Below are 24,995 nucleotides of genomic sequence, written 5' to 3'. Positions count from 1 at the left end.
CAACTTTTCAAAATTAAAATCAAGCATACTGCAAAAAATAATTTACTGAAATTCAATATACATCATACAATAAGAAAATACCATGCAATGAGTCATCTAATTCACTGGCTCAGCATTTTACAAAACTAAATTTCACTTCAGATTGTGTATTAGCTTGCTACATGTTAGATTAAATATAATTGAGTTTTTGTTTTAGAACCACTAATTTTCTAGTTTGAGAAAAAACCTAACCATATTTATGTACTATGTTAATGCTGCATTAGTAGTATATGTCGCATTACTGAGGCAAAACCAGCCCGCCTACATGACAGATATAAGCGATTCATTCCCCTCAAAGCTGCAAAAGTTAATAAGGGGTAAAAATTACTTGTGAAGAGATATCTATTTATTACATACATAAACTAGGTTATCTAGTACAATTTCACTATATATATTTGAAATGTATTTTCATGACATATATTTAGCATATATTTAATTATAAATTATTTGTAAATTAAATTATATTTCATGGGAATGTCATACGAAATACACCTGTCTGAAAAAGGAGATATTAGCAGCATATGAGGGGGCTTGAGCCACTTTGGAAGTAGGTGGTACAGAAGCACAGTTCCTCTTGTCTGTGCTGCACTGGATGTTCAAAGGGGGGTCCCCTCTACATGTCACACGACTGAAGCTATGTGGAGTAGGTGGGTAGTGCTGATCATGCAACAGTCCCAAATGGGGAACCCCAGCTACCCAGGAGTCCTGGAAGAGATCATGGACTGGCCAGAAAGCAGACATTTCAGAGCACTGCCCAAGGAGGTAGCTTGTGCTGAGGCCCCACGACATGAGAAGAAATAAGCTGTGTTTACCGATGGATCCTGTCGTGTTGTGGGAAAGCATCAGAAATGGAAAGAAGCTGCTGTGTGGAGTCTCACACAATGGGTCGCAGAAGCCACTGAAGGAGAAGGCGAATCAAGTTGGTCTGCAGATGTGAAAGCCATCCATCTGGCACTAGGGACTGCTGAATGAGAAAAGTGGCTGATAGTCTATACTGACTCCTGGGTGGTGGCAAATGCCCTGTGGGGGTGGCTACAGCAATGGAAATGGACCAACTGGCAGTGCAGAAGTAAACTCACCTGGGCTGCTGTATTGTAGCAAGACATTGTGACCTGGGGAAAGAACACTGCTGTAAAGGTACATCATATAGATGCTCACATGCCCAAATGTCATGCCACTAAAGAACATCAGAACAACAAGCAGGTAGACCAGCCTGCCAGAACTGAAGTGATTCACCTAGTGCTTGGCATGTTCACTGGATGCAGCAAGATTAAAATGAAATCATTTTAGTGTCATACAAGCCAGAGCTCTTGCCAAACCCAAAAAGAATAAATTTCATGCTATCTTTTGGTCACAAAAATGGCTGAAATCTTTCTTTCAGCCTTAAGAATATCTGCACTGTAAGAGGCATCTGAAGCCATCTAGTCATTTGCTCAGCTATTCATCAGTTCTCTCACTTTTTGCCTCAGGCCACAAGATGCTCTGCGTACTTTTTCTAGCTTTTTTCTGCAGCAGATTCCTTATCGCTTAATACTAAATAGCTTCTCTGTTCTCTTCTTCTGATTGTTTCTTCTATTTCCTGTAATTGACATTTTTCATTATCAACAAGTTTTGTCGTTGAGAGTGGTGGTGTCTTTTTTTCAAACAGTTAATTTCTTTGACATATTTTACTTTCTGTTGAATAGTTTTGGCCAGCATTTCTGGGGCTTGCTGAATTTTCCTCTTGGCTGTATTTAGCAACATACATTTATGTCTTCTTTTCTCTTCCTCATTCTCTTTTGCTCTAAATTTGGCCATAAATCTTCATTCCTCTTCCTTTAGAGCTTTTTCTTTTGATTTCCTGATCATTTCCTCCATCAGCTGATCAAGGATTTCCTGAGACCTTTGCAGCTCTTGTTCCACAGCAAGTCTCTTGCTAAAGCTCATCAACTTTAACCTGCTTATTAACTCAGTTCAGGTGTCTGTGTGTCTTGTCTTTTTGTACTGGATCAAATCTTTTCTCTTCTTCTTCCCTTCAATTTCTTTCAAATACCTTTTCTCAAAAGCCCATGTAACTTTGCCTCTGAGAAGATTATGGTTCAAGTCTGTAGTATCCTTCTCCATGGCCTGCTTCTCTCTCAGCTGTTTTTTGTGAAAACGTTTCCTGTGATCACCTTAGAGCTTCGATCTTTCAAATTTTGCCTTGCACTTGGTTTCTTCCTCCTGCACCAGTCTCTGCCATCTCTTCTCTCGCAACATGATTTCTTTTGGCCTGGCTTCCAGAAGTCGCTCCCCATCCAGCCTGTGTTTGGCCTTTTGTTTGTGCCACCTCTCCAGGCAGCCGGCAGCCGCCACCTTTCCTTCTCCACTTGGGATCTGAGTTTCTTACCCTGCCTTCTCCCTGCATCCCAAACCCTGAAGGCCTGCAAATGCAACCTCCATGGGAAGGACCATAAGAGCCTCACTGAGACCTGAGGCCCTAGCTGGGTGGGTTGGAAGAACCCACATCGTGGAGGAGCACTGCAGCCCTTGCAGTGGCAGGCACAAAGGAGCACCCCACTCTGCCCTACAACCCATCTTGTGAGGAGGCCAATGCTGTCTGAGCTGGTCGCCAGACCTGTGGGATGCACCCCACTGCGGGGATGGGACAGCTGGCCTGGGACCCCTGTAGGGCTTAGGGGTGTTTGTCCCAGACAGTACTGTGCTGTTGGCATTTCACAGGCCCACCGTGGCAAGGTCTACAGGATTTTACTAGTGCTACAAGCCATCCCCTGCCCCTCCCTGTTTAAAAAGGAAAGAGTAGGCTTGAGGAAAATAAGTTATTTAGGATAGTAAGGACCATCCTATAGTAAGCATAGTTGGGGTGAAGGACAATCATAATATGGTGTATTTTTTATAGAGATGACAGTTGAAGTGAGGTTTGTTTTACAGCAACCACCCCAAGGAGTCCACCCACATTGTTACAGGAGAATCTGTTTGTGAGGAACTTGGACCTACTGTTAGTCACTGGATGTGAACACTGATGGTGCTCAGGTCCAATGACTTAAGGACCTGAAGAGGAATTTCTGATCTTAAATCCCTTTGTGAATATAGCCTCACCAGGTAGCTCTGCCCTGTACCACAGAAGGCCAGTTGGCTTCTTTGTTCACTTTGGAGTCATGCTACTGAGCAGGGTGTTAGGGGGTCGTGTGCTTGGTGGCTAGTACCATTAAAAGAGATTGCTGGGATTTATATCAACTGAAGCTCTTTTTAATCTCAGCATGTGCAATAGGCAGTACAATTAAGAGTATTAACCCATCCTGGATGTTAAGAAGATGTAGATTGCTGTGACTATGCCTTTAATCAAAAATTAAGCGGCATAGCCTTCTCAGAGACAGTTTTCTCTTAAACCTCACTGAAAGAAACTGTGTTTTTGTTAGTCCCATAGATTACTTTTAACTGATTTTAGAAACAGTAAGTGCTTTATATTTCTTTTCAATATTGTTGTAATGTAGGGTTTTTAGTCAGTCTGTCGACATCTGACAAACAAAGTATTGTATAAATTTTCTTCAATTTATTATTTCCTAGCTTTTTCAACATACATTCTGTTTGGTGGCTGAAAAGTCTCCATTGGACATTTTCTTAAACCTGTCTTCAACATTGAATAAATAGCACGTACTCTTTTTGAAGCTTTGGTTTGAATTTTCTTAGGTAACACTCCATTCTTTAAAATTTGACTCAGCAATCTTGCTTATCTTCAGTACTGTAATACAGTTACTTTGCCCATTGTTTCTCCAAATATAAAAATAACTTCCTAAACCTTTGAGTGAACAATAACATAAGCTCATCGCCCACCTTGTGTATATCTGCCACTCTCCTGTATTGCAACAGATAGAATGTTTCAAAATAAAAAGTGTTCCTCTTCTCTAAAGTGACAAAGATAATTCAGCCTTGGAATTAGTATTTAAGTAGCTGCTAAACATAACATACCTCAGAGCAGAGAGCACATGGAGAATGATGTAAATGAAAGCAGACAGCCTTCTCAAACTATTTGTCTCTGAATTAGTAAAATTATTTATGAAAATGCAATGTATGTAGAGAATTACAGAGGGACCAGTTGCACCTTATGTAAAAACCATGCTGATGGAAACAAGGGCCAGAAAATACAACTCTACTAATCAAAATATTGTAAGCATGTTGAAAATTGGAGCACCTTTATACTGAAACAACACCACTCCTGGTGGAAAAACAGTTTCAATTGACCCCCCCCTCCAAACACCAATCTATTGATGATATTTATACCAATACTATTAATATTGTTACTAAGGGCCTCACACATCTCTGTGATGTGTACAGTCATCCCAATTTTAGAGACAAGGAATTGAAGAGGACAAATAGGAATACACAAAAACTCTGTTGAGCAAACAATTGAACCTGTCTTTTTTGACAGGTTACCACAGATCTGCTCTTCCTTTCTGATACACCATCTACATATGCATGTATTTGTAGGATAGTTTTGACATATATTGACATAACTACACTTGGAGTTACTTACCATGCAAATGAATTACATTACCAGAGATGGCGCTTATCCAGAATTGTATTGTACTTATCCTCCATTTCTTCACATTGTGACAGGTGGTGGGGAAATCGGGCTTAAGAATGACTTAAGCTGTATATAGATTCTCTTCACAATAGTTTTGTCTGAAATATTGAAGGATCAGCATTTTTCTGTGGAAGTACCTTTAAAAAAAGGCTGAATATCAGCTCCTTGGGCCCTCACATAATTTAGAGGAGACAACTTTGGAGACGATGCTGGACTGACACACAGTGACTTCTGGCCATTTGTGAGAGAGAAAAAAAACTCGTCTGCATCTCTTTCTTTAGTCAGGACATATGTTTCACTGATGTTGCCAGATATTGAGGCCAGAGTTTGTGTGCTGTATCCTTTCAGTAAACTTACAGCCCTACATAAAATAGGCAAGAACATGTTATTTGAAGGTGGTATTATTAGTAGGAATAATATAATTTACATAACAGTATCATTCATTAAGGCATGTAAAAATGCCACTGTGTTGCATATGTAGTCCCTTAGTATATAAAAGGGAATCAGTCTTATGCTAGTGATCAAAACGCACTCTCACAAGTTCATCAGACTGCTTTGTAGTCTCTTTTTTGTTGGCATGGTGCCAGATTTTTGAGATGCAGAATAAGTAGTGTAGTCAGCGATACAATCAGTCTTTAGGTATTTGAATACTAAAATAACTGTATGAATAAAGTAGCAGCATAAATACTAGCCAAAGCCAAATATTTATGGAATTTCACTCCTGTACCCAGGACAGCTATGTGACCAAGGAGATCTAGCTTTCTTCTGACCGGCCCATGAGCTGCAGCCGTTCAAATAAAATTATCACTAAACAGCATTAGTAATATATACCTATGAAAGGTAAAAGAGACTTGGTTTAGTTTCCCACTGTCATTGTTTCCAACTCCTGTAATTTTGGTACAGCCTTTGGCTGATGATGTTATGTGTTTTTCTGCAGGATCTGAAACAGGGTTGTAGGGTTCATACTTTGGGTTAAATTTAACTGGCCATAAAACTTTGTTACAAAACCAGGCCACAGTAAGAATACATCTTTCATGATGCAGTCAGATATAGACACCGGGGCTAAAGGAGAAAAATGAATTAAGGTCACTGAAATACTTTTTTTCTTTTCTTGAAGAAATAAATTAAGTATAGGAAACAATTGCTATCTGTTATGAGAAATGCTGGAGGTGAAAGGTTTCCAACCTTCTGACCAAGATGGAAGTTCAGGGTGGATTGCTTGTGTCACATGTTGCATACAGCAGATAACTGCAAGCATCAGGGAAGAAAACACATATTTGACAACCTCATATTAAAACTAAAAAGACCAGTTCTTCAGCTGGTATAGAAAGGTGTCTATCTACTGATCCTAATAAAGATTTGCTGGTTTACATGTGGCTTGTCCTGATAAAATGTTTCTTTGATTATCACTGGATGGTAGGAGATATTACACATGGAGATGGAGCTGATCAATAGAACAAATATTTAACCTTCCTCAGAATATTTGCAGCCTGGATGTTGGTTCAATTTATGCCAGAGAAGAAGCTAGCTTTAACATTCAGATCCTGGTGTCTGAGAAGTTTGAGTCTGCTATTATAATGGTAAACACTTGAAAGCTGACCTGTGTTAGCCTGCCTGCTGAAAGAGAAGCTGCCTACCATAGCAAAATGAAACTTTTGCCCCTTGATGGTAAACACTTATGAACTGTGATAGCAAATGCTCTTACTGCCGATGCTTACATTTGTTTTGATTAACTCAAGGTGCCAAAAATGATCAAAATGTTGCAAGAAAAGGTTGAAGGGTTTATTGAGCAGTAATTCCTGTTTTCTAGTCTAAGCAGCTCAGCTCATGTAGACTTTGCCATGGTACCCACCTTTCTCCCATTAAATCTGCTCCATGGAAACAGGAGGCATTCTTTAGGGAGTCCAGTAGGGTGCACTAAGAGGCTATCACACATGCGGCTGCTGGGAAATTGCAGAGATCAAACGGCTTAAGTATTAATTTGTTTCTGCTGTTTTTTCTGTTAAAGGTGACTATATTAATTTGGAAAACAACAATACCTTTTATGAATGATCAAAGCTGCCACGTAAGAAATTGCAGGGAACTTAACATATTCCAACTATCACTGTGCTGGATTGGACTGCTTTCCTAAGAGAGGTGCTTTAAATACAATTTCATTTTGAGAACACCCTATGATCTCAGCAGAATTGTTCATAATGTGATTGAGGTCAGCGATTTTATCTCGAAGTAGGTCCTGCTAATCACTGGGTTTCATGTGTTATTGGTTGTGAGGAAGACCAATTATGTTTCTACCCTTTGAAGGGACTGGTTAACACAAAGAAATCTCATCTCCTTTTGTGATGTGCTCAGCCCAGCAGTTACTTTTGTTCTAAATTGGGCCTGGCAGCCTCTAGGGTGAATGATTGACATGTCAATGTGGTAACACAAGCCAGACCCAATTCTTTTGTCTGACACCTCCTTTCCTCCTCCGAATATTAATGATGAGTGACCCAGCTGAATGAATGAAAAGTGCACACATCCCTCGTGGCTCTGTGCAGATGCTCAGAGATGACAGCACGACTTGCCCAGGAGAGGACACAAAACCATAAAGCCATCTGGTATTATGTAGTGAGCTTAATCTGTTCATTGACTTGGCCAAATGCTTGGTAAATCAAAAGTTGACAGGAAAGAATTCATAATATTTATGCTTAAAGTACAGTCAAAACATCGCAGAGAAAAACAGGAAACCTAGATGAATTCCTGGAGAAACACAAGAAGTACAGCTCAGATCCTAAGCTGGGAGGATGGGCAAGAAAAAAAAGGAAAATATTTTAGCTAAATAAGAATCATAAACCAGTAATTTGCTTTAATAGAGCCTTCGATTACCCTGTGATTGGTTTCAAATAACACAGGGTATTGATGAGCGCCACAGGCTTTTTTAGCACTTTAGCACTATTTCCCAAAACATCCAAATGAGCCAGCCTTGGAAGCCATTGCAGTTACTCTATATTTATCAGTTCATAATTAAGATTTGTTCTTCTTCTCTATCTTAGTCTAGATTATGTAATATTTACTGTTATATTACAGACTGATAATATTAAATGTGTAGTCAGACTGTTAAGACTAGGTGATATAATGCATAATTGGGGAGCAGATTTCTTTATTTGATCATGTCAATTTTATTTATTCCTTCAATAAAATTGATTCCCTTTGATAGTGTATTATTAAAGATTTCTGGCTTAAACGTTTCTAGTATTTCAGCCAACAATTCCGTCACAATAGGCAACCCGAAAAAATCCATACCAGCATGCAATGGACTATTTCTCATTGTGAGGTCTAGATCCAGTTCAAAGAGAAAAAATATTTTTTCTCACTACATTTTGCGTATTGTATCTTTTATCTCCACTAGAGTGAAAATACAACCTATTTTCACCTTCAGTGCCTTTCTCATCTTCTGAAGATACTGTGGTTGAATACCCTTTGTATTTTCACAATATCCCAAAGATTGGCAATTCTTTTGCATCCCTACAGGAGACTCTTGTATTCATGCACTGAGCGACTTTTGCACTGATTATTGCAAACCTTTTCCCAACCACCTTTTTTATTTTCTTCTGTACCTTATGACAGCCCAGTCGGATTTACCTGATTCCTGCAAAATCGTTTTGTCCTGCCCATCAAATCCTTTTATGTGGCCCCACCTGATGACCTAATTATAATTCCCATCTTCCATATTCCTTCCTGTTACCCCAAAGGCCCTTTGCAGTTCACCTCCCTTTTATTTCTCAGCTGTTGATGCTACATTTCTCCCGTTTTCACTTTGTGTGCTATACATCTCGCCTAACTTTGCTGTCTAAAAGCTAAATGTCTAGTCTAAACCTGGTGCTTAAGTTCCCCTATAGTTAATGGAGAGAAAGGATACCTTCAGACCACATTTATTTCATCCTAGTCTAAGATAGCTATCTAAATTAATTGAGATGAATTGCCCTCTGGGTATTCTTTCCATACATAGGGAGTCAAGACAACAAGATTGGCTAGTGCCTTCCAAAGTAGGTAAAATGAATCCCAGTTTGAATCAGTTTGCCCAGAGTTTTCCTGGGTACTTTACTCCCTTTCTTCTTTCTCTGTACCTTATCCTCCTCCCTGGAATCCATTTGATACTATTTTCTCTACTTAAGTGTGCTATTAAAACTTAGGTCTTCAGGAAAATATGTAAACTGTTATTGTAGACACCCACTTAAAAATTAAATTAATTTTAAAATAAGTTTTTGTTGACTTCTCAATGCTTCATACACTGGACTTTTGTTTCTAGGGTATTGCTATGTTTCTCTGAGAGAGTGCCTTTCTGCTCATGTTATATATAGGGATTATTAAGGCAAGGGTGTTCAAGCTTACAAATTAAAACAACAATTTACAACACAAACCTGAATTACACCTGTCACAACAACCCCACAGAGACAGAGTGCATCTGATGGCCAGCCCTGTGGTATGCAGACTGGAGTCAGGCCGGAGGTTGTTACAAGTTATTTAGATGCAGCATGAGAAATATATATATATATTTTAAAGTTATCACTACATTACAGTAGTAAAATCAGTAATCAAAAAATTACCTTTAAAATACATTTAGTATTCTATTATTTTAGAACAAAACATCTGACAAAGTATTTTAAGTTGATAAAAATAGTTGTTTCTTTCTTTAATCTCGCATTTTAAAAATAGCCAAGAGAATCACTCGGGGATTAGACCCTTGAAGGACAAAATTCACCTGCAAGCATTATTTTAGATTTATTTTTTTAATGTGCAAAAAACCACCTTAAATCACAATTGTGCCATAGGAACATTTGTCCAAGGTTCCTAAAGAAACTTCACAGATCTATGACAACTCAATTATCAGTCTCACAGGAAAGGAAGGACTTTTCAGCTGTGGTTTGTGGTCTAATGGGTTGTGCACTTCCAGTGTAAGCAAGACAAGAAGATGAAATCTTTAAATGCTAAAATAATCAATAAATTCCTCTGTTAATATAGGTTCTTTTTTCCAGAATTAAAAGTATATCATAATTATCTTATTCCAATGGACAAAAATATTAACTCACTTCAGTAAAAATATTTGCTTTCTCTTGTGCATACCAAATTCAGATTTGAAACTCACAGAAAGAGCTTAATTTCTTCATAAAGTATTTGTAAGTTCCCTACCTCAACTTACTAGACTCTTATCTTATTATCTGCCCTTCCATCACAGTGTCCCAGACAGACCTCTGTAGGTAACAACAGGTAGGTCTCCAGGGCCTGGATCTAGGAAGGCAGTTATATTTTGCGCTTGGAGGATTATGTCTCTGCAACAGCATTTTACTAGACCACACTGTAAAAAGGAGCCCTGTCTTTAATTTTTTAAATGCTTTATTTTGACTTTTATTTTTTTAACTGATGACAGTGAGCAGGTTCTCCCTCCACAACTTTCAGTCAAGGTAGTACTGGTGCTGGAAACCAAACAGAGATCACTGAATGTTCTCACACTCATGCGGGTAAATTCTGCCTGTGAAAGAGCAGAGTAGGTGTATGCACATATCAACTCTTCTGGCTAAGCCACTCTCAAAAAGGAAAACCAAACAAAAAACCTGGCAGGAGAACAAAGTTCAATCTGGAAAGCTTTTATCACAACAGAAATTCCAGGCGCCTCCAACAAAAAGAGATGGTATTAAATTAGTGCCAAATTATTGCAGGCCTGTCTGCATTGTTCACATATTGAATGCTAAGAGAATTTGTCATATTAGGATTAGGTTTAGCAGGGTGGGAGTGGGGAGAGGACAAGTTTCCAGCTGCCAGGGCCCAAGCAGAGAAACTGCAGATGGGATAGGCCTCAGCTGAATAGTAGGGGGCATGTTGATATGTGATGGATGAATTTACACCATGGGATGCAGCCCACTTAACGTGTGTTTAGGATAGTATGTTAGGTTGTTTGCTGTCCTCCACCAGGGGAGGGAAAAAACCCCCCAAACCTGTAGCAGTGAGCCAGAGGGGTGTCCCCCCGAATAGAATTAATATAGTTTCAAACGGTCTGAACCACTGGAGAACAGTTTCCTCTTCTGCTAAATGAAATCTTGATTTGAAGGACTAAATTTGGTCTACTAAATGAGTCCCTCACAGAAACAACTGCGGGACCAGCAGGAGCAGTACAGGAATGCAGCTTGGGCCATGGCTTTTCATGTCTGCTTACACTGAACTTTGAGACCTGTGGGAAGCCTTCCCATGCTACCAGCATACTCACGGCTCTCAGAACTAGGTGACTACTCAGTGGCATCTGCAAGGGAATATGGGGTCTGTATGTGCCATGCCTAAAGAAAACAGAGTCATGACAAATCACTCGAATACAGATAAAGGACAGAGAAAAGGGAAAGGCAGAATGAACAAGTATACATTATACATGCTAGGGAGACATACTTTCTTCCATACAATTTTCTACTGTTTAGTAAATATTAATTAGGTTTTGCAGTCTGGGGCCCTTTCAGGATTCAAAAGAATACATTAGCTATTGACAGCTATGAACATCTTATTTGGAATTACAAACAAAAATAGTTTACTTACCGGCATGATGAAATCTGGAAACCTTCAATGAAAGACAACAATTTAAGGGACACAGTATTAACACCAAAGAAGAGGGGAGGAAAGAAGAAATATTACTTAAACACCCCTGTTTTCTATTCTATTTTTTAAAAGGGGTGAACATGAATGATAAAAAAATCCAGCATGGATTTAAGGTTAGGGATCGAAGGGAGATAAGGAGCTTAAGCCAGTTGCATTAGCACCAACTGGTGCTGTGCATATGCTACATCTGATGTAGCTGAGCTTGTATAAATGCACAGTAGACCAAGCTATCAGCAAGGAAAAGGAAAGCAATCCATTTTTCAGCTCACCACAAACTCTGGGTTTCCAGTTTGTCCTACAGGTTAAGTAAAACTAATGAGAGCTTATCAGTGCCCTGATTAGATACAAGTCCAGGCATCATACTTTTCCTGGCAGAATTAACCTTTCTACCAAGGAAGTGGTCCTGCCTTAGCTTATCTAAGTGGTTTTCTTCTATTTGCAACTGAAATAAAATCAGCACAAGAACCACTGTGAATATTCTTACTGAGATGGCAAGCATTTCAAATATTTAATTTCTGTTTATTTCTAAGTAAAAGAAGTCATACTTCAACCAAAAAAACCCAACTCCTACATAAGCACTGAACAAAAATTGTTTAAAAAGCACTCTTTTGGTTAAACTGGTGCAATTTTGGGTGACAGATAGGGTGTCATTCAAGGGAGGGATGTCTCAATTTCTAGTGTCCCCATGCTAGCAAAATTCTTAACATAAATTCCTCAGAATAGGATTTCTGCTTGAGTAACGTTTATAGGAGCAGGCTCCGGGTTTCTCTGCTGACTGTGCTCTAGCAAGAGTGTCAGCTGTGATTTTGGTTCTGGTGATATGGATTAGATCCAAGCTGAGTTTGATTTTTTTCCAAGTCAATTATGAATTATCTGAGAACCAAAGCAGCCAAACGAAATTGCTCTGAACTTGAAATTAAATTGCTTGTATACTTAAGGAAGAAGAGAATCTTGCTATTTTTAAGAAGTAGGAAACAAATTTATTTTGTGGTTCTGGCTATTCATAATAAGATGCCTAGATATTGTGGTGAAGAAGGGTCAGTTAGGTAAAGAGAAATGGACACAGAGAGGAGGAAAATAAGCAGTTGAAACGTTTCACAGACCAATTATTATGTAGCATTTCAAGCCATCTACTACAAGCATGTTTCCGTATGCAAAAAAAAACCTCAACAAATGAGCACCACTCCAGAAATGGCATTGTGGGGCCTTGAAGTATGATAAGAAGTTTGGGATTACTGTAGAAGCATAAAGCAACTACTTCTTTCCCGGCTCTAATTTGCTGTGGCATTCTGCTTTCCTACCTCAGGTTTTACTATCCCTACAACTGGAATAAATATTGTGTAAGGTTTAATGTTAACAGATTTGAAGCACATCCATCTCTGACTAAAATAATTTTAATCTCACCTAGATACATCAATTAAATGAGATGAAACAACAACAGATATGCCTTCATGCTATCTATAGTACAACTTTCATTGTCTGCAGCTCTGCCACTGCAAAGCAGGTGAAATATGCTACAGTACTCTCTATTCTGAATATGGGCTAAGTGATTGAAAACTGTGTTGAGAGATCAGTAGATGAATTATATTGTGTCAACAATTTGTTTACATCCACAGAGATTAAGATCTAGTTGTAGCAAGAGCTGAGCATAACTGATGATCCATCTTAGCTGAAGGTAGTGATAAAATGCCCTTTGACTTTAGTGGGGTAAAATTTTTACCTTATATGTTTTTAATGGATTTGTTTTGGTTTTGTTCTTTCAGTGGAAACAAAAATATGAGGGAAACAAACAAATTATATTCCATCTGCTGATTCATTTGTGAATCCACTGCATCCACTGTATCTTCATTTTATTTCCTTCATATGATACATATAAGCAGAGGTTTATTGATCTTTTTATCATTTTCTCTGTATTTTCCTGGGAATAGATCTGCTTCTAAATCAGGCAGATATTGCCACTGTCATCAAATATTTAATGATTTTTCCAATCTTTGTGTCTTGAAATAATTCTGGAAGAAGATTTATGTGTCCATTAGTACAGTATTGTTTGCTCAGTGGCAAAGGTAAAGTTTAAATAATGCAAGTGTGGCAGAATGTTAAGAGATTTTTAAAGCTGTAATTTGTCACAAGTTGAATTACTAAAATGTTATTTTGTAAAGCTATATTTATTATAATCCTCCCCACCCCCTTGCATATTGGGCTATGATACACATTCTTTCCCCTCCTTTGTTATGCACAAAATATAATCAAAGTTTATTAATATTTAAATTTTGGTTTTATCATCAAGAAAATATTACTCTCTTTCTCTTCTGGCCTTCATACAACCTATCTTTTCTTCTCATCAGACTTAACCATTATTAATGGGAAAATTTCCTAATTCTAAAATAAAGGGATTTTCAGCTATTGAACACTTTATGTCACATGAAATGGATAGAAAATACAGTTCAGGAAGGCTGCATTAAACTAAATCACCCCTGTCTGTGGACACCCTGTATGCTTCCTACTAATAGCTACTAATTTACAAATTCATTCTGTGCATTAAAGAAGAACTAATTATGCCAGTAATATCCAGGTAAAGGTGCCAAGATTATGGCAGTGATGACGCTATTGGAAGAGAGGGAGGCAGTACAGACCAGCAGCATTGATTTATGTACAGATACCAACTTTCTCTTCATCATAGCATGTTGTAGAGAAAAGCCAGTTTTCACAGCCCAAAACTGAACCAATTCCATCACTGAAAACAATTTTATGTCTTGGTTGTTCAAGACACTCCTTTGATTTCTCTGGAGAATAAAAAGCTTAATAATAAAAGATTCTTTCATTTCTGAATGCCAGAAATTTTGCCTATTCCAAAAAGATGAGAAATCTGTGAGGAGAGATCAAATCCTTAAAATCTGTGGATGATTCCTATTTTGAGGGAGGCAAGAGAGTCCATAAATTAAGATGGATTCCTGTTGGGATGAACTTCTTTATTTTGTCTTTAATGTCATCATTTCATAGTCTCTTTCTCAGTGAGAGCTTCCGAGAGACAGTAAAACAAGACATGAAGTATCTTACATATCTGTTCTGTTTGGGGGTAATGAACTTTGCAGCATACCTTGTAGGTTTTTCTTTAGAGTCCCTCAGTCCTAGTAGTGTGATGATGAATTTAGAAGCTAGGAAGACCCTACATGGGCTTGTGCTGTTTAGTCCTTGTTCTGCTGAGATGTTTGTGTAATGATTTTCAGATGAACTTGTTCAGTGATCGAGTTTTTCACACAGGCTGTAGGTCACATTGCGCATGTTCTCCTCTTACAAACTGAAAGGCAGATGGTAGCCACAAAGGTACCCAGTAGAAGCAACAAAAGGCAGTTCCTGGCAACCTTGTCTAAGACTTATGGAGGATGAGGTAAGCAATGCTCTGAGTCTAAAGATCTCACTGTAATAATTGGCTCCTAAAGGGAGCCTTAAAAGGCCCGCATGAACACCAACCTGTCCTTGCCGAGCAAAAGGGACCCAGAAGACATAGTGAGGACTCAGTAGCTGTTGTGCCTTGTCCTCTGGGCTGTACACAAGAAATCATGGAAAGACAGCTTGGACACGTGTCTTGCTGCCTGTGAGTGTGTTGCTTTGAGAAGATGCGCAAGTGCAACCTGTGAGAGAATATCACTTCTCCTTCTGTATCGTCTCACCCTGAGTCTTGTTACATTAATCTCCCACTTTGGCACTAGCTGTTGGGGCTAATGTGGCTCAGTTACACCCTTCTCCAAGGCTTCTAAGTGTTTTGAAACAAGGCTGTTGAAGCAATCATGAACATAACCAGGCAAACAGTCCATGGAGAGGCAATCGTGAGGAGGTATTGCTTCAAACCCAAGGAATTGCTTTAGAGCAATTTTGTATCTTTTCCTCAATTTTTGTTTTTGGAACTGAATAGAGTGGGTTTTTTAAACTTAAGTTTTATAAAACCAGCCCTCAAACAGACAAGTACTAAGCAAAGTAATGTGGATGGTTAAAACTTGGCAAGGTTAGAAGCAACTGTAACAGTTACTTAGCTTCATTAATGCTTTGTTAATGCCTACTCTCACTACTGGGCAATGACAGATACTTATTAGTTCATTTGCATGAGAATTCTGTGGCTTTAAACTTGATTCCAAAATCTTGTTGAAACCTGGCAGTCACATTTTTAGGCAGCATGGTACTAAACAAGAGCATGAACAGGACAACCTTTATAACTGACTAGACTGTACTCATTCACTGACTGAACATTAATTTGAATATCCCAGGTATACTTTTGGTTAGATCAAAGTCAGTATCAAAGTTAGTAACAGCATGTTCTTCCTCATTAAAAACTATTTGTCTCAATTTAGCCTCCTAAAATATATGGGAAATAGGTTCAGATCAGGATTTGTGGTGTACTGCAACTGAAAACTTTCTTGAATAATGTAAGTCATATTTAATCAATGAATTAAAAAGATAAAATTAACTGTCAAAATATAATACCAGGCATACAGTATGCATACTTTTCTAAAAAATGTATAAGAACCAGCACCTCCATACCTTGAACAAAACTATTGATGCCGTTTCTAATTAATTATCATTAAACAGTCAGTAATCTACAGAGAATGAAAATGAGTGCTATCAAAGATGTCTGCAAATGCACTTCAAATGCTGATAATGCAGTATGTAGAGGTTCTTGTTCATCACAAAATGACATTTATGTGGGCTATGGTCCATGGAAACTCTCTGTCTCAGCAGCTGTGAAAGTCTAGTTTGAATCAGCAACTAAAAAATCCATCTCACTGACCACAAAGAAGAACTTTTCCAGAGATGGGGCACAGGCTGATTCATATTCCTTCCAGCTATATATAATTTTTAAACTGCTTTCTTTTAGAAATCAGTACTAAAATACAACTTAAAGGGAATAGTCAAGAGAGATGTAAAAGACTGTCTTGAAATAAACATTCTGGAATATAGGTAGTTTCTTTTGAATAACCAAAGGTTTGCACTGTCTCTGCCTCACCACATTTGTCTATTAGGGCATGAATCTCTAGAGGTTCCAAGTGCTCCTGGAAGATCTCAAAGCCATGGACTAGCCATAGCACAAACAAGGAGGGGTGAGGGAAAGAAGGAAGAAAGGCACAGAAAAAGGAGGGACAGAAGGATGGATGGATGGATGGATGGATGGATGGGTAGATGGATGGATGTTTTTTCATAATCTACTGGGAAAGAACAAACCCCATTTTATTCCAACGATTTGCTCTTAGACTTTTCAATGGTGTTTCCTATCCAGTGCCCACTTTTCTCCAAACATGGTCAATCCTTTTTACTTCATTGTTTCCCCCTGTAAGCATACATGTTTATCCAAACAAAGGTAGTACAAGGGACCTAGAGAATTTCTACTTTTTTTTTTTTTTTTTTTTTGCAGGAGTTGCTGTCTGAAGCCTTATTTCCAAATCCAAGATTTACTTTCTCTCTCTGTCAGACAGTCTTGATTACCGAGTTAGAGAATTTGATTCATGAGGAAAGGTTAAGGAGCTAAATACAAATAGGTTGGCTGCACGATGACTAAGACAGATGGGAAGATCCTAACAGGCTGCAGAGTACTATTGCACTGAGAAGGAAGGGCCTCTAGGGAAAGACATAAAACATAATCTGGCTCATTTTGAGTCTTCCAATTGCCACCAGAACCATTATGGTGAAAAGGGAAGCAGGTGGCTGCTTTACATACTGTTTTGAATTTAAACAAGTCTCAGCAGAAGCACTTTATCAGTATGGGTTATCATGAGAGTGCAATATTTGCCCTGCTCCTTTAGATCAAAGCTCTATCCAAGTGCGAATCCTGCCGCCTTCAATGCTGTGAGGCAGATACCTTGGGGCTGAGCAAATGTGCAGTGTTCCTTCTCTTGGTCATCTTCCAGTTCCCAGCAGTTTGTGTTATAGGGTTTTCTTGAGGTTTTATTAAGACTCTTACGTTTAATAACTACAAATTAAATTAGCCCTTGTCATTCATCTACTTTTAAGCCCTTTAATAATTTTGACATTAGGAGTGGTTTTCCCAGTTTAGTTATGAGTAGAGTGCAACTGTTGCCTGATCAGTAGATTGTGTGTTCTTGGCTCTTGTGTTGAAAGATATAATAGTTGTCTTAGTTTTACAGACCTTGAATTTAGGCTTTATTTCACTTACCCCTTTTCCAAGCTGAATATTCATGGTCTATGTGGTCTCTTCTTTTAGATTCTCCCCCTAAACAGCTATTCCACACTTCTTGTTATCTTTGTTGCCTTTCTTTGACCCCTTTTTCAAGTCAACTATACATTTTTAAGAGTTTTTAGTCAGGGTGCTCTCAGTACTCAAGATGTGAGGCTGTCATGAACTGTGATCCTTTTGTTTGTGGATTTTTTGATTACTGCTGAGCAGAGACATGTTCATAGCACTATACTGTGACCCAGGATCTCTTTGTTACACAGTGGTAGTAAATCATATTGTGTTTGTATTGGTGTGGTTGTTTTGTCCCAGATCTCTTATTTTGAGCACTGGATGTTCAAAATAGGTCATCCTCTGTCCCAGTCTAATATCTGTACAAGTGCAGCAGGGAGAGATAACTCTTTTACTTCTCTCCCACCAAGTACAAGGAAAAAGGTTTTTCTTTCCGCCAAAGTTAAGGTTACATGGAGATGGTGGGCTTCAAAAGGGTAATTCTTGCTTTTGTCCAAGAGCCAAAGCCATGGGATTGCTGGACAGGCAAGAATTCTTATTTTCTATATTCTTTCTCAGTGTGAAACAGCTTGCTGCATTCAGGAGCAGTTGTGATGTGAGAAAAAGGTAGAGAAGAGTGGAGGATTTATATGGGTGGAAGAGGGGGAGAGAAGTAGTAGATTTACAAAGAGGAAGACAACAGCGGGGACAAGACCAGGCAGTTCACTGCAGCAATGCGTTGATAAAACACCCACAGGTTATTTTAGACCATATAGAATACACACAACATAGATGGTGTTAGAAGCTATTCTGCACAGATATAAAAGCAAAGTTCAGTTAAACTCATGTACAAGTTGCCTGAGTTTGCTAAGGGCTTTGTCCACAAGTGCACAGACCTTTCTTTTGTAATGAATATATCTTTAACCTATGGTGTGGCAAATAAGATTTTAAAAATCCCTCTCATAACACCTCTTTGAAACAGAAAGGACTCCAAGTTCCATTTATGTCAATACCTTCCTAAACAAGCAGAACCTGTAGAAGAACATGTTCTCTCTAAAAATAAACCTTTTCTGTTCAAAGATATTGGCAAGACTAGAAGAATACAGGAATCTGAGAAAACATGCATTAGTATACATACATAGTTTATGCTATTCAGTAGCTGTCATAGTATATTTAAAAACTGATGTTCAAGCAATTAACATATTAATGCTAACATCTCAAACTATAATTTAACTGAAGCTTTATGGCTGAGACACAATAAAGGTAAGAAAATGTCAAGCACTCACTGTTCTTTAGGAAATGTAAAAGGGGGATGCAACTTGAACATGTCACAATGCTCATTTCACTTTATAATCTCCCAGAAGCTTTCCAGAAAAAGCTCAGGTACCTGTATTTTGATCCTTATGTATGTAAAAGAACATCTCCCATTGTTATCTTTGTGAGCTGCAAAACCATAGCTGTATGAGAAATGTTTCCCTAAGTAAAAACAAAACACTGCCTAGTGTAATAATATGTTCAGGAAAAGCACATTTCAAATGAAATCCTAAATATAAATTATGATTACAAACAAAACTGTGACATGCATATAAGCACTCACAGCAACAAAATAATGCACTTACATTGATAGGATTACAGTGGACACTGTGTGTATCATTTTCAAAATTACTGACAAGAGACTCTGGGTAATTTTGTTAAAACTACTTTTCCTAATAGAAATGCACCTTAACATTCATGAAATACATTATAAATATAGATTTTGTCTAAATATTTTGGCTTCCATCTTTTTAATGAAAAAAGGAAACAGTGTAAAAGAGACATTTGTAACCTAAAAAAAAATCAGCCTACCAAGCATTTAGTAGCAGAGTATCGGCTACCACTTCTAACAAAATGCTTTCTCCAAGTCTCTGTTTTCCTGTAATCAAATTACAAATAGAGGCCATGGCTTTTTTATAAAATGTCATTGGGTTCAGACAAAGAGATCCACTGTAATTTGATATGCTCTTAAATTCTCTGCTTTCTTCCACTGTCTGGCCTAGTGGGGAAAAAGACGAGTGTAGCAACAATTCCATCATTTCCAAATTTATTCTTTGTTTTAAAAGGCAATTTATCTCCACAGTCCTGGATGCCTTTAGCATTATGATTTTGGTCTAGAATACTGAATTAAGGCACTGATGAACATGAAACTTTTTCTAGATTAAAGAAATGATTCATGAGCTATTTTGCTGTTTTGCTCTATGGGAACAATTCCAAGCTCTCCTGGTTCATATACAGTATTGTGAAAAAAGACAGTTCAAATACTGCATGCTAATGCTTTCCTTTTGTAGTATATTATTTTAGGCATTCCTCATTTTCAGGATTCATGGGCGTCGTGATAGAAGTAAAAGGCTAAATATTAATTTGTAACTTCCATTTTAAAATCACTTGTATTTTTATACAACAATTCAGAAGGAAGACCAGTGAAGCAGCCTCCTAATTACTGTCTTTCATGTTACTGAAATACAAGAAATGATGAAATGTGAGTGATATTGGGAAACATTTGTGTATGCCATATCCATGAATGGCTTAACTTTTTAACTTGTATATTATTTTATTAAGTTCTTGCTAATTCTTTTCTGTAGGATGGAATATCAGCCAATCAATGAGGTAGAAGGAATCAGTTCTTCACCATATCACCACAATATTTTGTGTATTTAATTTTTGCCCTAGACAAAATAGTGTGCTATACTACTTACTACTCGTGCATCAGGTTTACACTACTCATCTTTACATTCAGACCCTTAAAATGGTAACCTATTTGTCATCTCTTATTTGGATTGACAATGACAAAAACCGCTCCTGCTAATCTCACAGTTACAGACTCCATAACTTGTTTTTTAAATTTCCCTCCAAGTATCTTGTGCTGCCCTTTTTCTTGGAATGAGACAATTTTTGCATATTTGGAATGTATTGGGATTTTCAAAAATTATTTTTTCCAGATCTGTCTGCAAAGCATCTTCATTGTTCTTTTTCAGGCTCTCCTTTGGAAGTGGTGAAAACCAAAGCCTAAAAAATGATTAAGCCACTGCCAGTCTCAGAGCCCTGCTTTTTCCATTGACCTTTGCATTGAAATGTTGAATGCCTTTGAGAAGCTCAGAACTTTCAGCCTGACAGATGATGACAAACAAAAATCAGTGTCAGAGCAAAGTGACTCTCTTTCTTTACGAATGAAACACAAAATTGCAGTAAGAGGAGACATAGGTGAATATATTGGATCAGACTGAAAAAGCCAAGGGGAAGTACCTCAGAGCACTGTTTTTAAGATGTTAAGTTTTCAGTGAAATCTGGGGAATTAAAACTAGAACATGCTGCTGGCATACTGACCTGCAGGCTGGCTGAGCCAAATCACCCTTGAGCTTGGAGGGTCTTATTTAATAACTTGCAGGACTAACAAGCACGAGCTATGACAAAAAGCATGTGTCTCTGATGAAAGATGCTTATTCTTTCTAGGACCTTCTCATGCTTAAAGACTAGCTCTTAAAGACTGAGCACAAAATGTTTTCAGGGTCCAGCTTTACCCCAAGCAAGGCCGGGCAGATCCACTTTGGCTTAATGTGTGCTATTTTGGCTGCATTATCAGAGAATAGTAATTAGCTTTGCTGTCATAAAAGCAGCTCAATCAGCTCCCCTTTTCTGAGATACAGAGAGGCAGGTTTTCTCAAGTAAAGGGAACTTGTCCATTTTATGTGTGTCATATTTTTTTTCTGAGGTGATCAAAGATACACTCGCTAGGAACAAAATCCATTATTGTTCACAGTACCTAAAAGAATCAATAAGTATTTGGAATTTAGAATATTTTTGTCTGGCCTCTCTTGAGGCAGTGTGCAATATTCATAACCTGTGTGAAAGATCCTGACAGATATTTTGGTAGTCATGGAAGACAAAGAACACAAAGTGGAGCTGGATGGAGGTACAATGGTAAGGTTCAGAGCCTGAGGCTGCTGCTTTTTGGGGAGCTGAGCAATGAATAGGACTATAGTCAGTATGATTTCAGAGTGAGTGGCCTTTTTCCACTGACTTTGATGGAAATCCAAGTCAATGTCTGGGAGGAAACCCACAGAAAAGGATGCTTCCATTTGGCCTTCATATTGTACTTATATGCACAATGACTATCACACATAGCAATGTGAAAATCCTGGGAAAGGTGAGACCTTGTAGAGGGTGGATTCATTTCACCTAATGCTAGCTAATCTAAAAGGTCAGAATGTGACCTAGGCTCATTATCTGGGCTCCTTCTTATCAGCAAGAAAGGCAGCGAGAGAGAGTATTCTCTAAAAGGTGATCTATCCTGCATACCTTAGACATCCATCTCAGGATGGAGAGGGTTAATTGCCCTGGATGAGCCTCTCTTTTTTTTTCAGTGATTAGACTGCTATTCTATGCAAGATGTTTAATTTCTGATTGGCTAAATTTAAGTAAATTGAACCCTGTACTATCTGTCTAAACAGCGGAACATATTTTGTGTGTTTCCTAGTTATGCATGCATAACAACTTCTTGTACCATGCATTTTGGTTACATTATTGCTTATACAATAGTTAAAAACTATTCTTACACTTTGTCAATTCTTTAAATTAAAATGATAGAGAATAAAGTAATAATATTGATCGTTAACTATATCTTGTTAGCTTTCTTATGTAGTGTGTTTTCATGCAGATCAAAGCTTAACAGAAAGCATGAAATATTACAATGTGTGGAACCAAGCAAATTATGCTTGCAGGTGTCAAAAGATACAGAAGGTTTATTTATAAAGGTAAAGAAAGCATTGCTCTTTCTAAGCAACCCATTTTTATCTCCTGCCATCTTCTCCAATAATTGCAATGACTCTGGAAGTCTTCGGGCATTTTACAAGCAATATAAAGGGTACAAAGCAATAGTATTGCCTTTTTCTTTTTGCCTTTTCTCAACAAAGCCCATCTGTTTCTTTTTTAAATAGGTGTGATACTCCCTTAGGCTGATTGTGTTGTACCTGGAGTGGGTTTTGCCATTAACTACAATAGGACACAATTCTAGATAATCAGCAGAGGCAGTCTGTATGTAGAAGCATGTCTTGTTGCAGGCAGCCCAATGTAGGGTGCAACCCTATGAAATCAAATTTACTTTCCATTATCATGTGCTGACACATCAAGTCAGGTAAAGAGGCAAGTGATGCATACCTGGATTAAGCAGCAGGAGAGAAGAAAGCGTACTACAAAGCTGGTCGATGGATGGGTCATGGGAATGATCATGAGCAAAGAGTAAGGCACATGAACAAAGAAGCAATAAAAACCCAAAGGCCAGTGGAGACTGTGCAAGACGTGCTTAAACTTCTGTGGTTTTTATGCCTTCTAAAGAATCAAGCTGTAAGCAGTCAGTCTCCATGGAGAGGATATTCATGGAGTGAACAAGCTATGGCTGGAGTCCAACAAGATAGTACGGGCAGTTTCGCTGGGATTTCCAGCTCTCAGAAGGCCACAGGGGAAGTGTCTGTCCTGAAAGCCCACAGGCAGAAGCACTGGTTGGTCTGTGCTAAGGTGTGGAGGCCTGGGCTGACTGTGTATCTGGACGTCTTGACAACTGTGTGGTAAGTGGGCTAGAGCTGGTGCTCAACCATATCATATCGCATCATACAGTTTATGAGGAATTTTATAACTCAAGAGCTTAATTCAGTGACTGGTACTTCACAGAGCACCTCTGAAGACCTCAGTAGTGCCACAGGCATGTTACGGACTTGGAAAGGAAGTGGCGAGGTAGAAGCTACATCTGAACCGAGATCACCTATGCTCCATAAAAAACTGCACTCATGGACTTTTGAACTTCCAGGTTGAGGGCCTTCACCACAGCACGTCATTGTCTCCAGTCTTGTGCTCAGCGCTCTCAGACATGACTTTTTATAAGCATCCAACTGATCCAAGAACCCAAGTTCCATTGACTTTAAAGTGCCTGGAGTATCTGCCTGTATCTTTTGCTTGAGAGCAGAAAGACTGGGGAAAGAAGGGGCAGCACTGGTGTCTCTGCAAGTATTTGATTTTCTCTTTGAAAGAGTAGCTATGGCTCTCAGAAGGGGATAGTGATTACATTCTTGCAATGTGTAAGCAATAAAATAATCCCTGTGATCATTTAAAAATGTATAAAAAGGCACTTGCCTTCAGGAAAGTTAATGTTCAAGTTTCATCTCCTCTAGATACAAATATCAATTCAGAGGAGCAGGAGAAAATAGCAAAGAATGAACCAGGTTACTGTAAGAGTGCGAGGTCATTGTCATGTAATTCAAGACATTGTTGCAAAAGCTGGGATATTAAATCTCTCTGGGTGGAGAGATGGATGCGGACCAAGGACAACCTAGAGGGAAATAAGATGGAACTAATGAAAGTTTGCTCTCTCAGTAGTATGTAAAGAATGTCTCCAATATTGTGCTCACTAAAATAGTGTCTCTGGGCAATATAAGAATAATCATAGGTAGAAATTACACTCCCCTCTTATAATCACATGAACAAGAATAAAAACCGTGTCTGGGAACATGATCTGTAGATTTCAGCAAGCGGTCTCACTCTTAATGACATTTGAGTATCTTCTGAGATTTCCTGATAATGAGATTTTATCCTGGGTTAGAGGATGTCTTTATTTCCTGGAATCCTGTAGAATTGCTGATTACTGTCTGATTTTCTTCCCTGTTCATATTTGGTTTTGTGAAGTTTCTATATTGGAGTTGTTAAAACAATATCTTTGACTACATCTCTTCTGACAGAGCTATGAGATACACCTTCACTGAAAGATTAAACTAAAGTTTACCCAGGTGAAATAACCCCTGAGAATTTTCCCTTCAATTTTCAAGACAAGACTGGAACAGTGAATGTTGTGTTTCTCTTTAGGAAAGAGAACTTGTGGGAAGTAATATTAGCCAAAGGCCAAAGATCACAGAAGCACAGAATAATTGATGTTGGAAGAGACCTCTGGATATCATCTACCCTAGCCCCCCAGCTCAGAGCAGGGCTGGATAGACCACATTGCTCAAGGCCATGCCCAGCTTGCTGGGTTTGGATTACCTCCAAGGATGGAGACTCCACAACCTCTCTGGACAACCTGTTCCTGTGTTTGATTACCCTCAGTGTAAAAAATCTTTTTCTTATGTTTAAATGGAATTTCCTCTATTTCAATATGTGCCCATTTCCCCATGTCACCCCCTGACAGAGGGTGCACTCTGTCACCATCATCCAGATGACACAAGTTGGGTGGGATTGTTGATCTGCTTAAAGACAGAAAGGCTCTACAGAGGGACCTGCACAGGCTGGATCGATGGGCCGAGGCCAATTGTATTAGGTTTAACAAGGCCAGGTGCTGGGTCCTGCACTTTGGTCACAACAACCCCAATGCTACAGGCTTGGGAAGGAGTGGCTGGAAAGCTGCCCAGTGGAGAAGGACCTGGGGGTGCTGATTGACAGCCAGCTGAATATGAGCCAGCAGTGTGCTCAGGTGGCGAAGAAGGCCAACAGCATCCTGGCTTGTATCAGGAATAGTGTGGCCAGCGGGAGTAGGGAAGTGATCGTGCCCCTGTACTGGGCACTGGTGAGGTCCCACCTTGAATACTG

The 24,995-nt window shown here is 38.7% G+C and overlaps 1 protein-coding gene across 1 annotated transcript; it reads right to left on the bottom strand.

Moving 5' to 3' along the window:
- Nucleotides 1-439: 439 nt before the first annotated feature.
- On the bottom strand, nucleotides 440-24,582 carry LOC104043650 (coiled-coil domain-containing protein 185). The gene is given in 2 exon segments (XM_064448553.1): nucleotides 440-2,192; nucleotides 24,453-24,582. Coding segments are annotated over 2 exon segments (711 nt in total). The 3' UTR covers nucleotides 440-1,611.
- Between the last annotated feature and the right edge of the window lie 413 nt (nucleotides 24,583-24,995).

This window comes from Phalacrocorax carbo, chromosome 3, assembly GCF_963921805.1.
Source record: "Phalacrocorax carbo chromosome 3, bPhaCar2.1, whole genome shotgun sequence".
NCBI lineage: Eukaryota > Metazoa > Chordata > Aves > Suliformes > Phalacrocoracidae > Phalacrocorax > Phalacrocorax carbo.
Note: the sequence above shows the minus strand (reverse complement) of the source record. Positions and strands in the feature narration are given on the sequence as shown.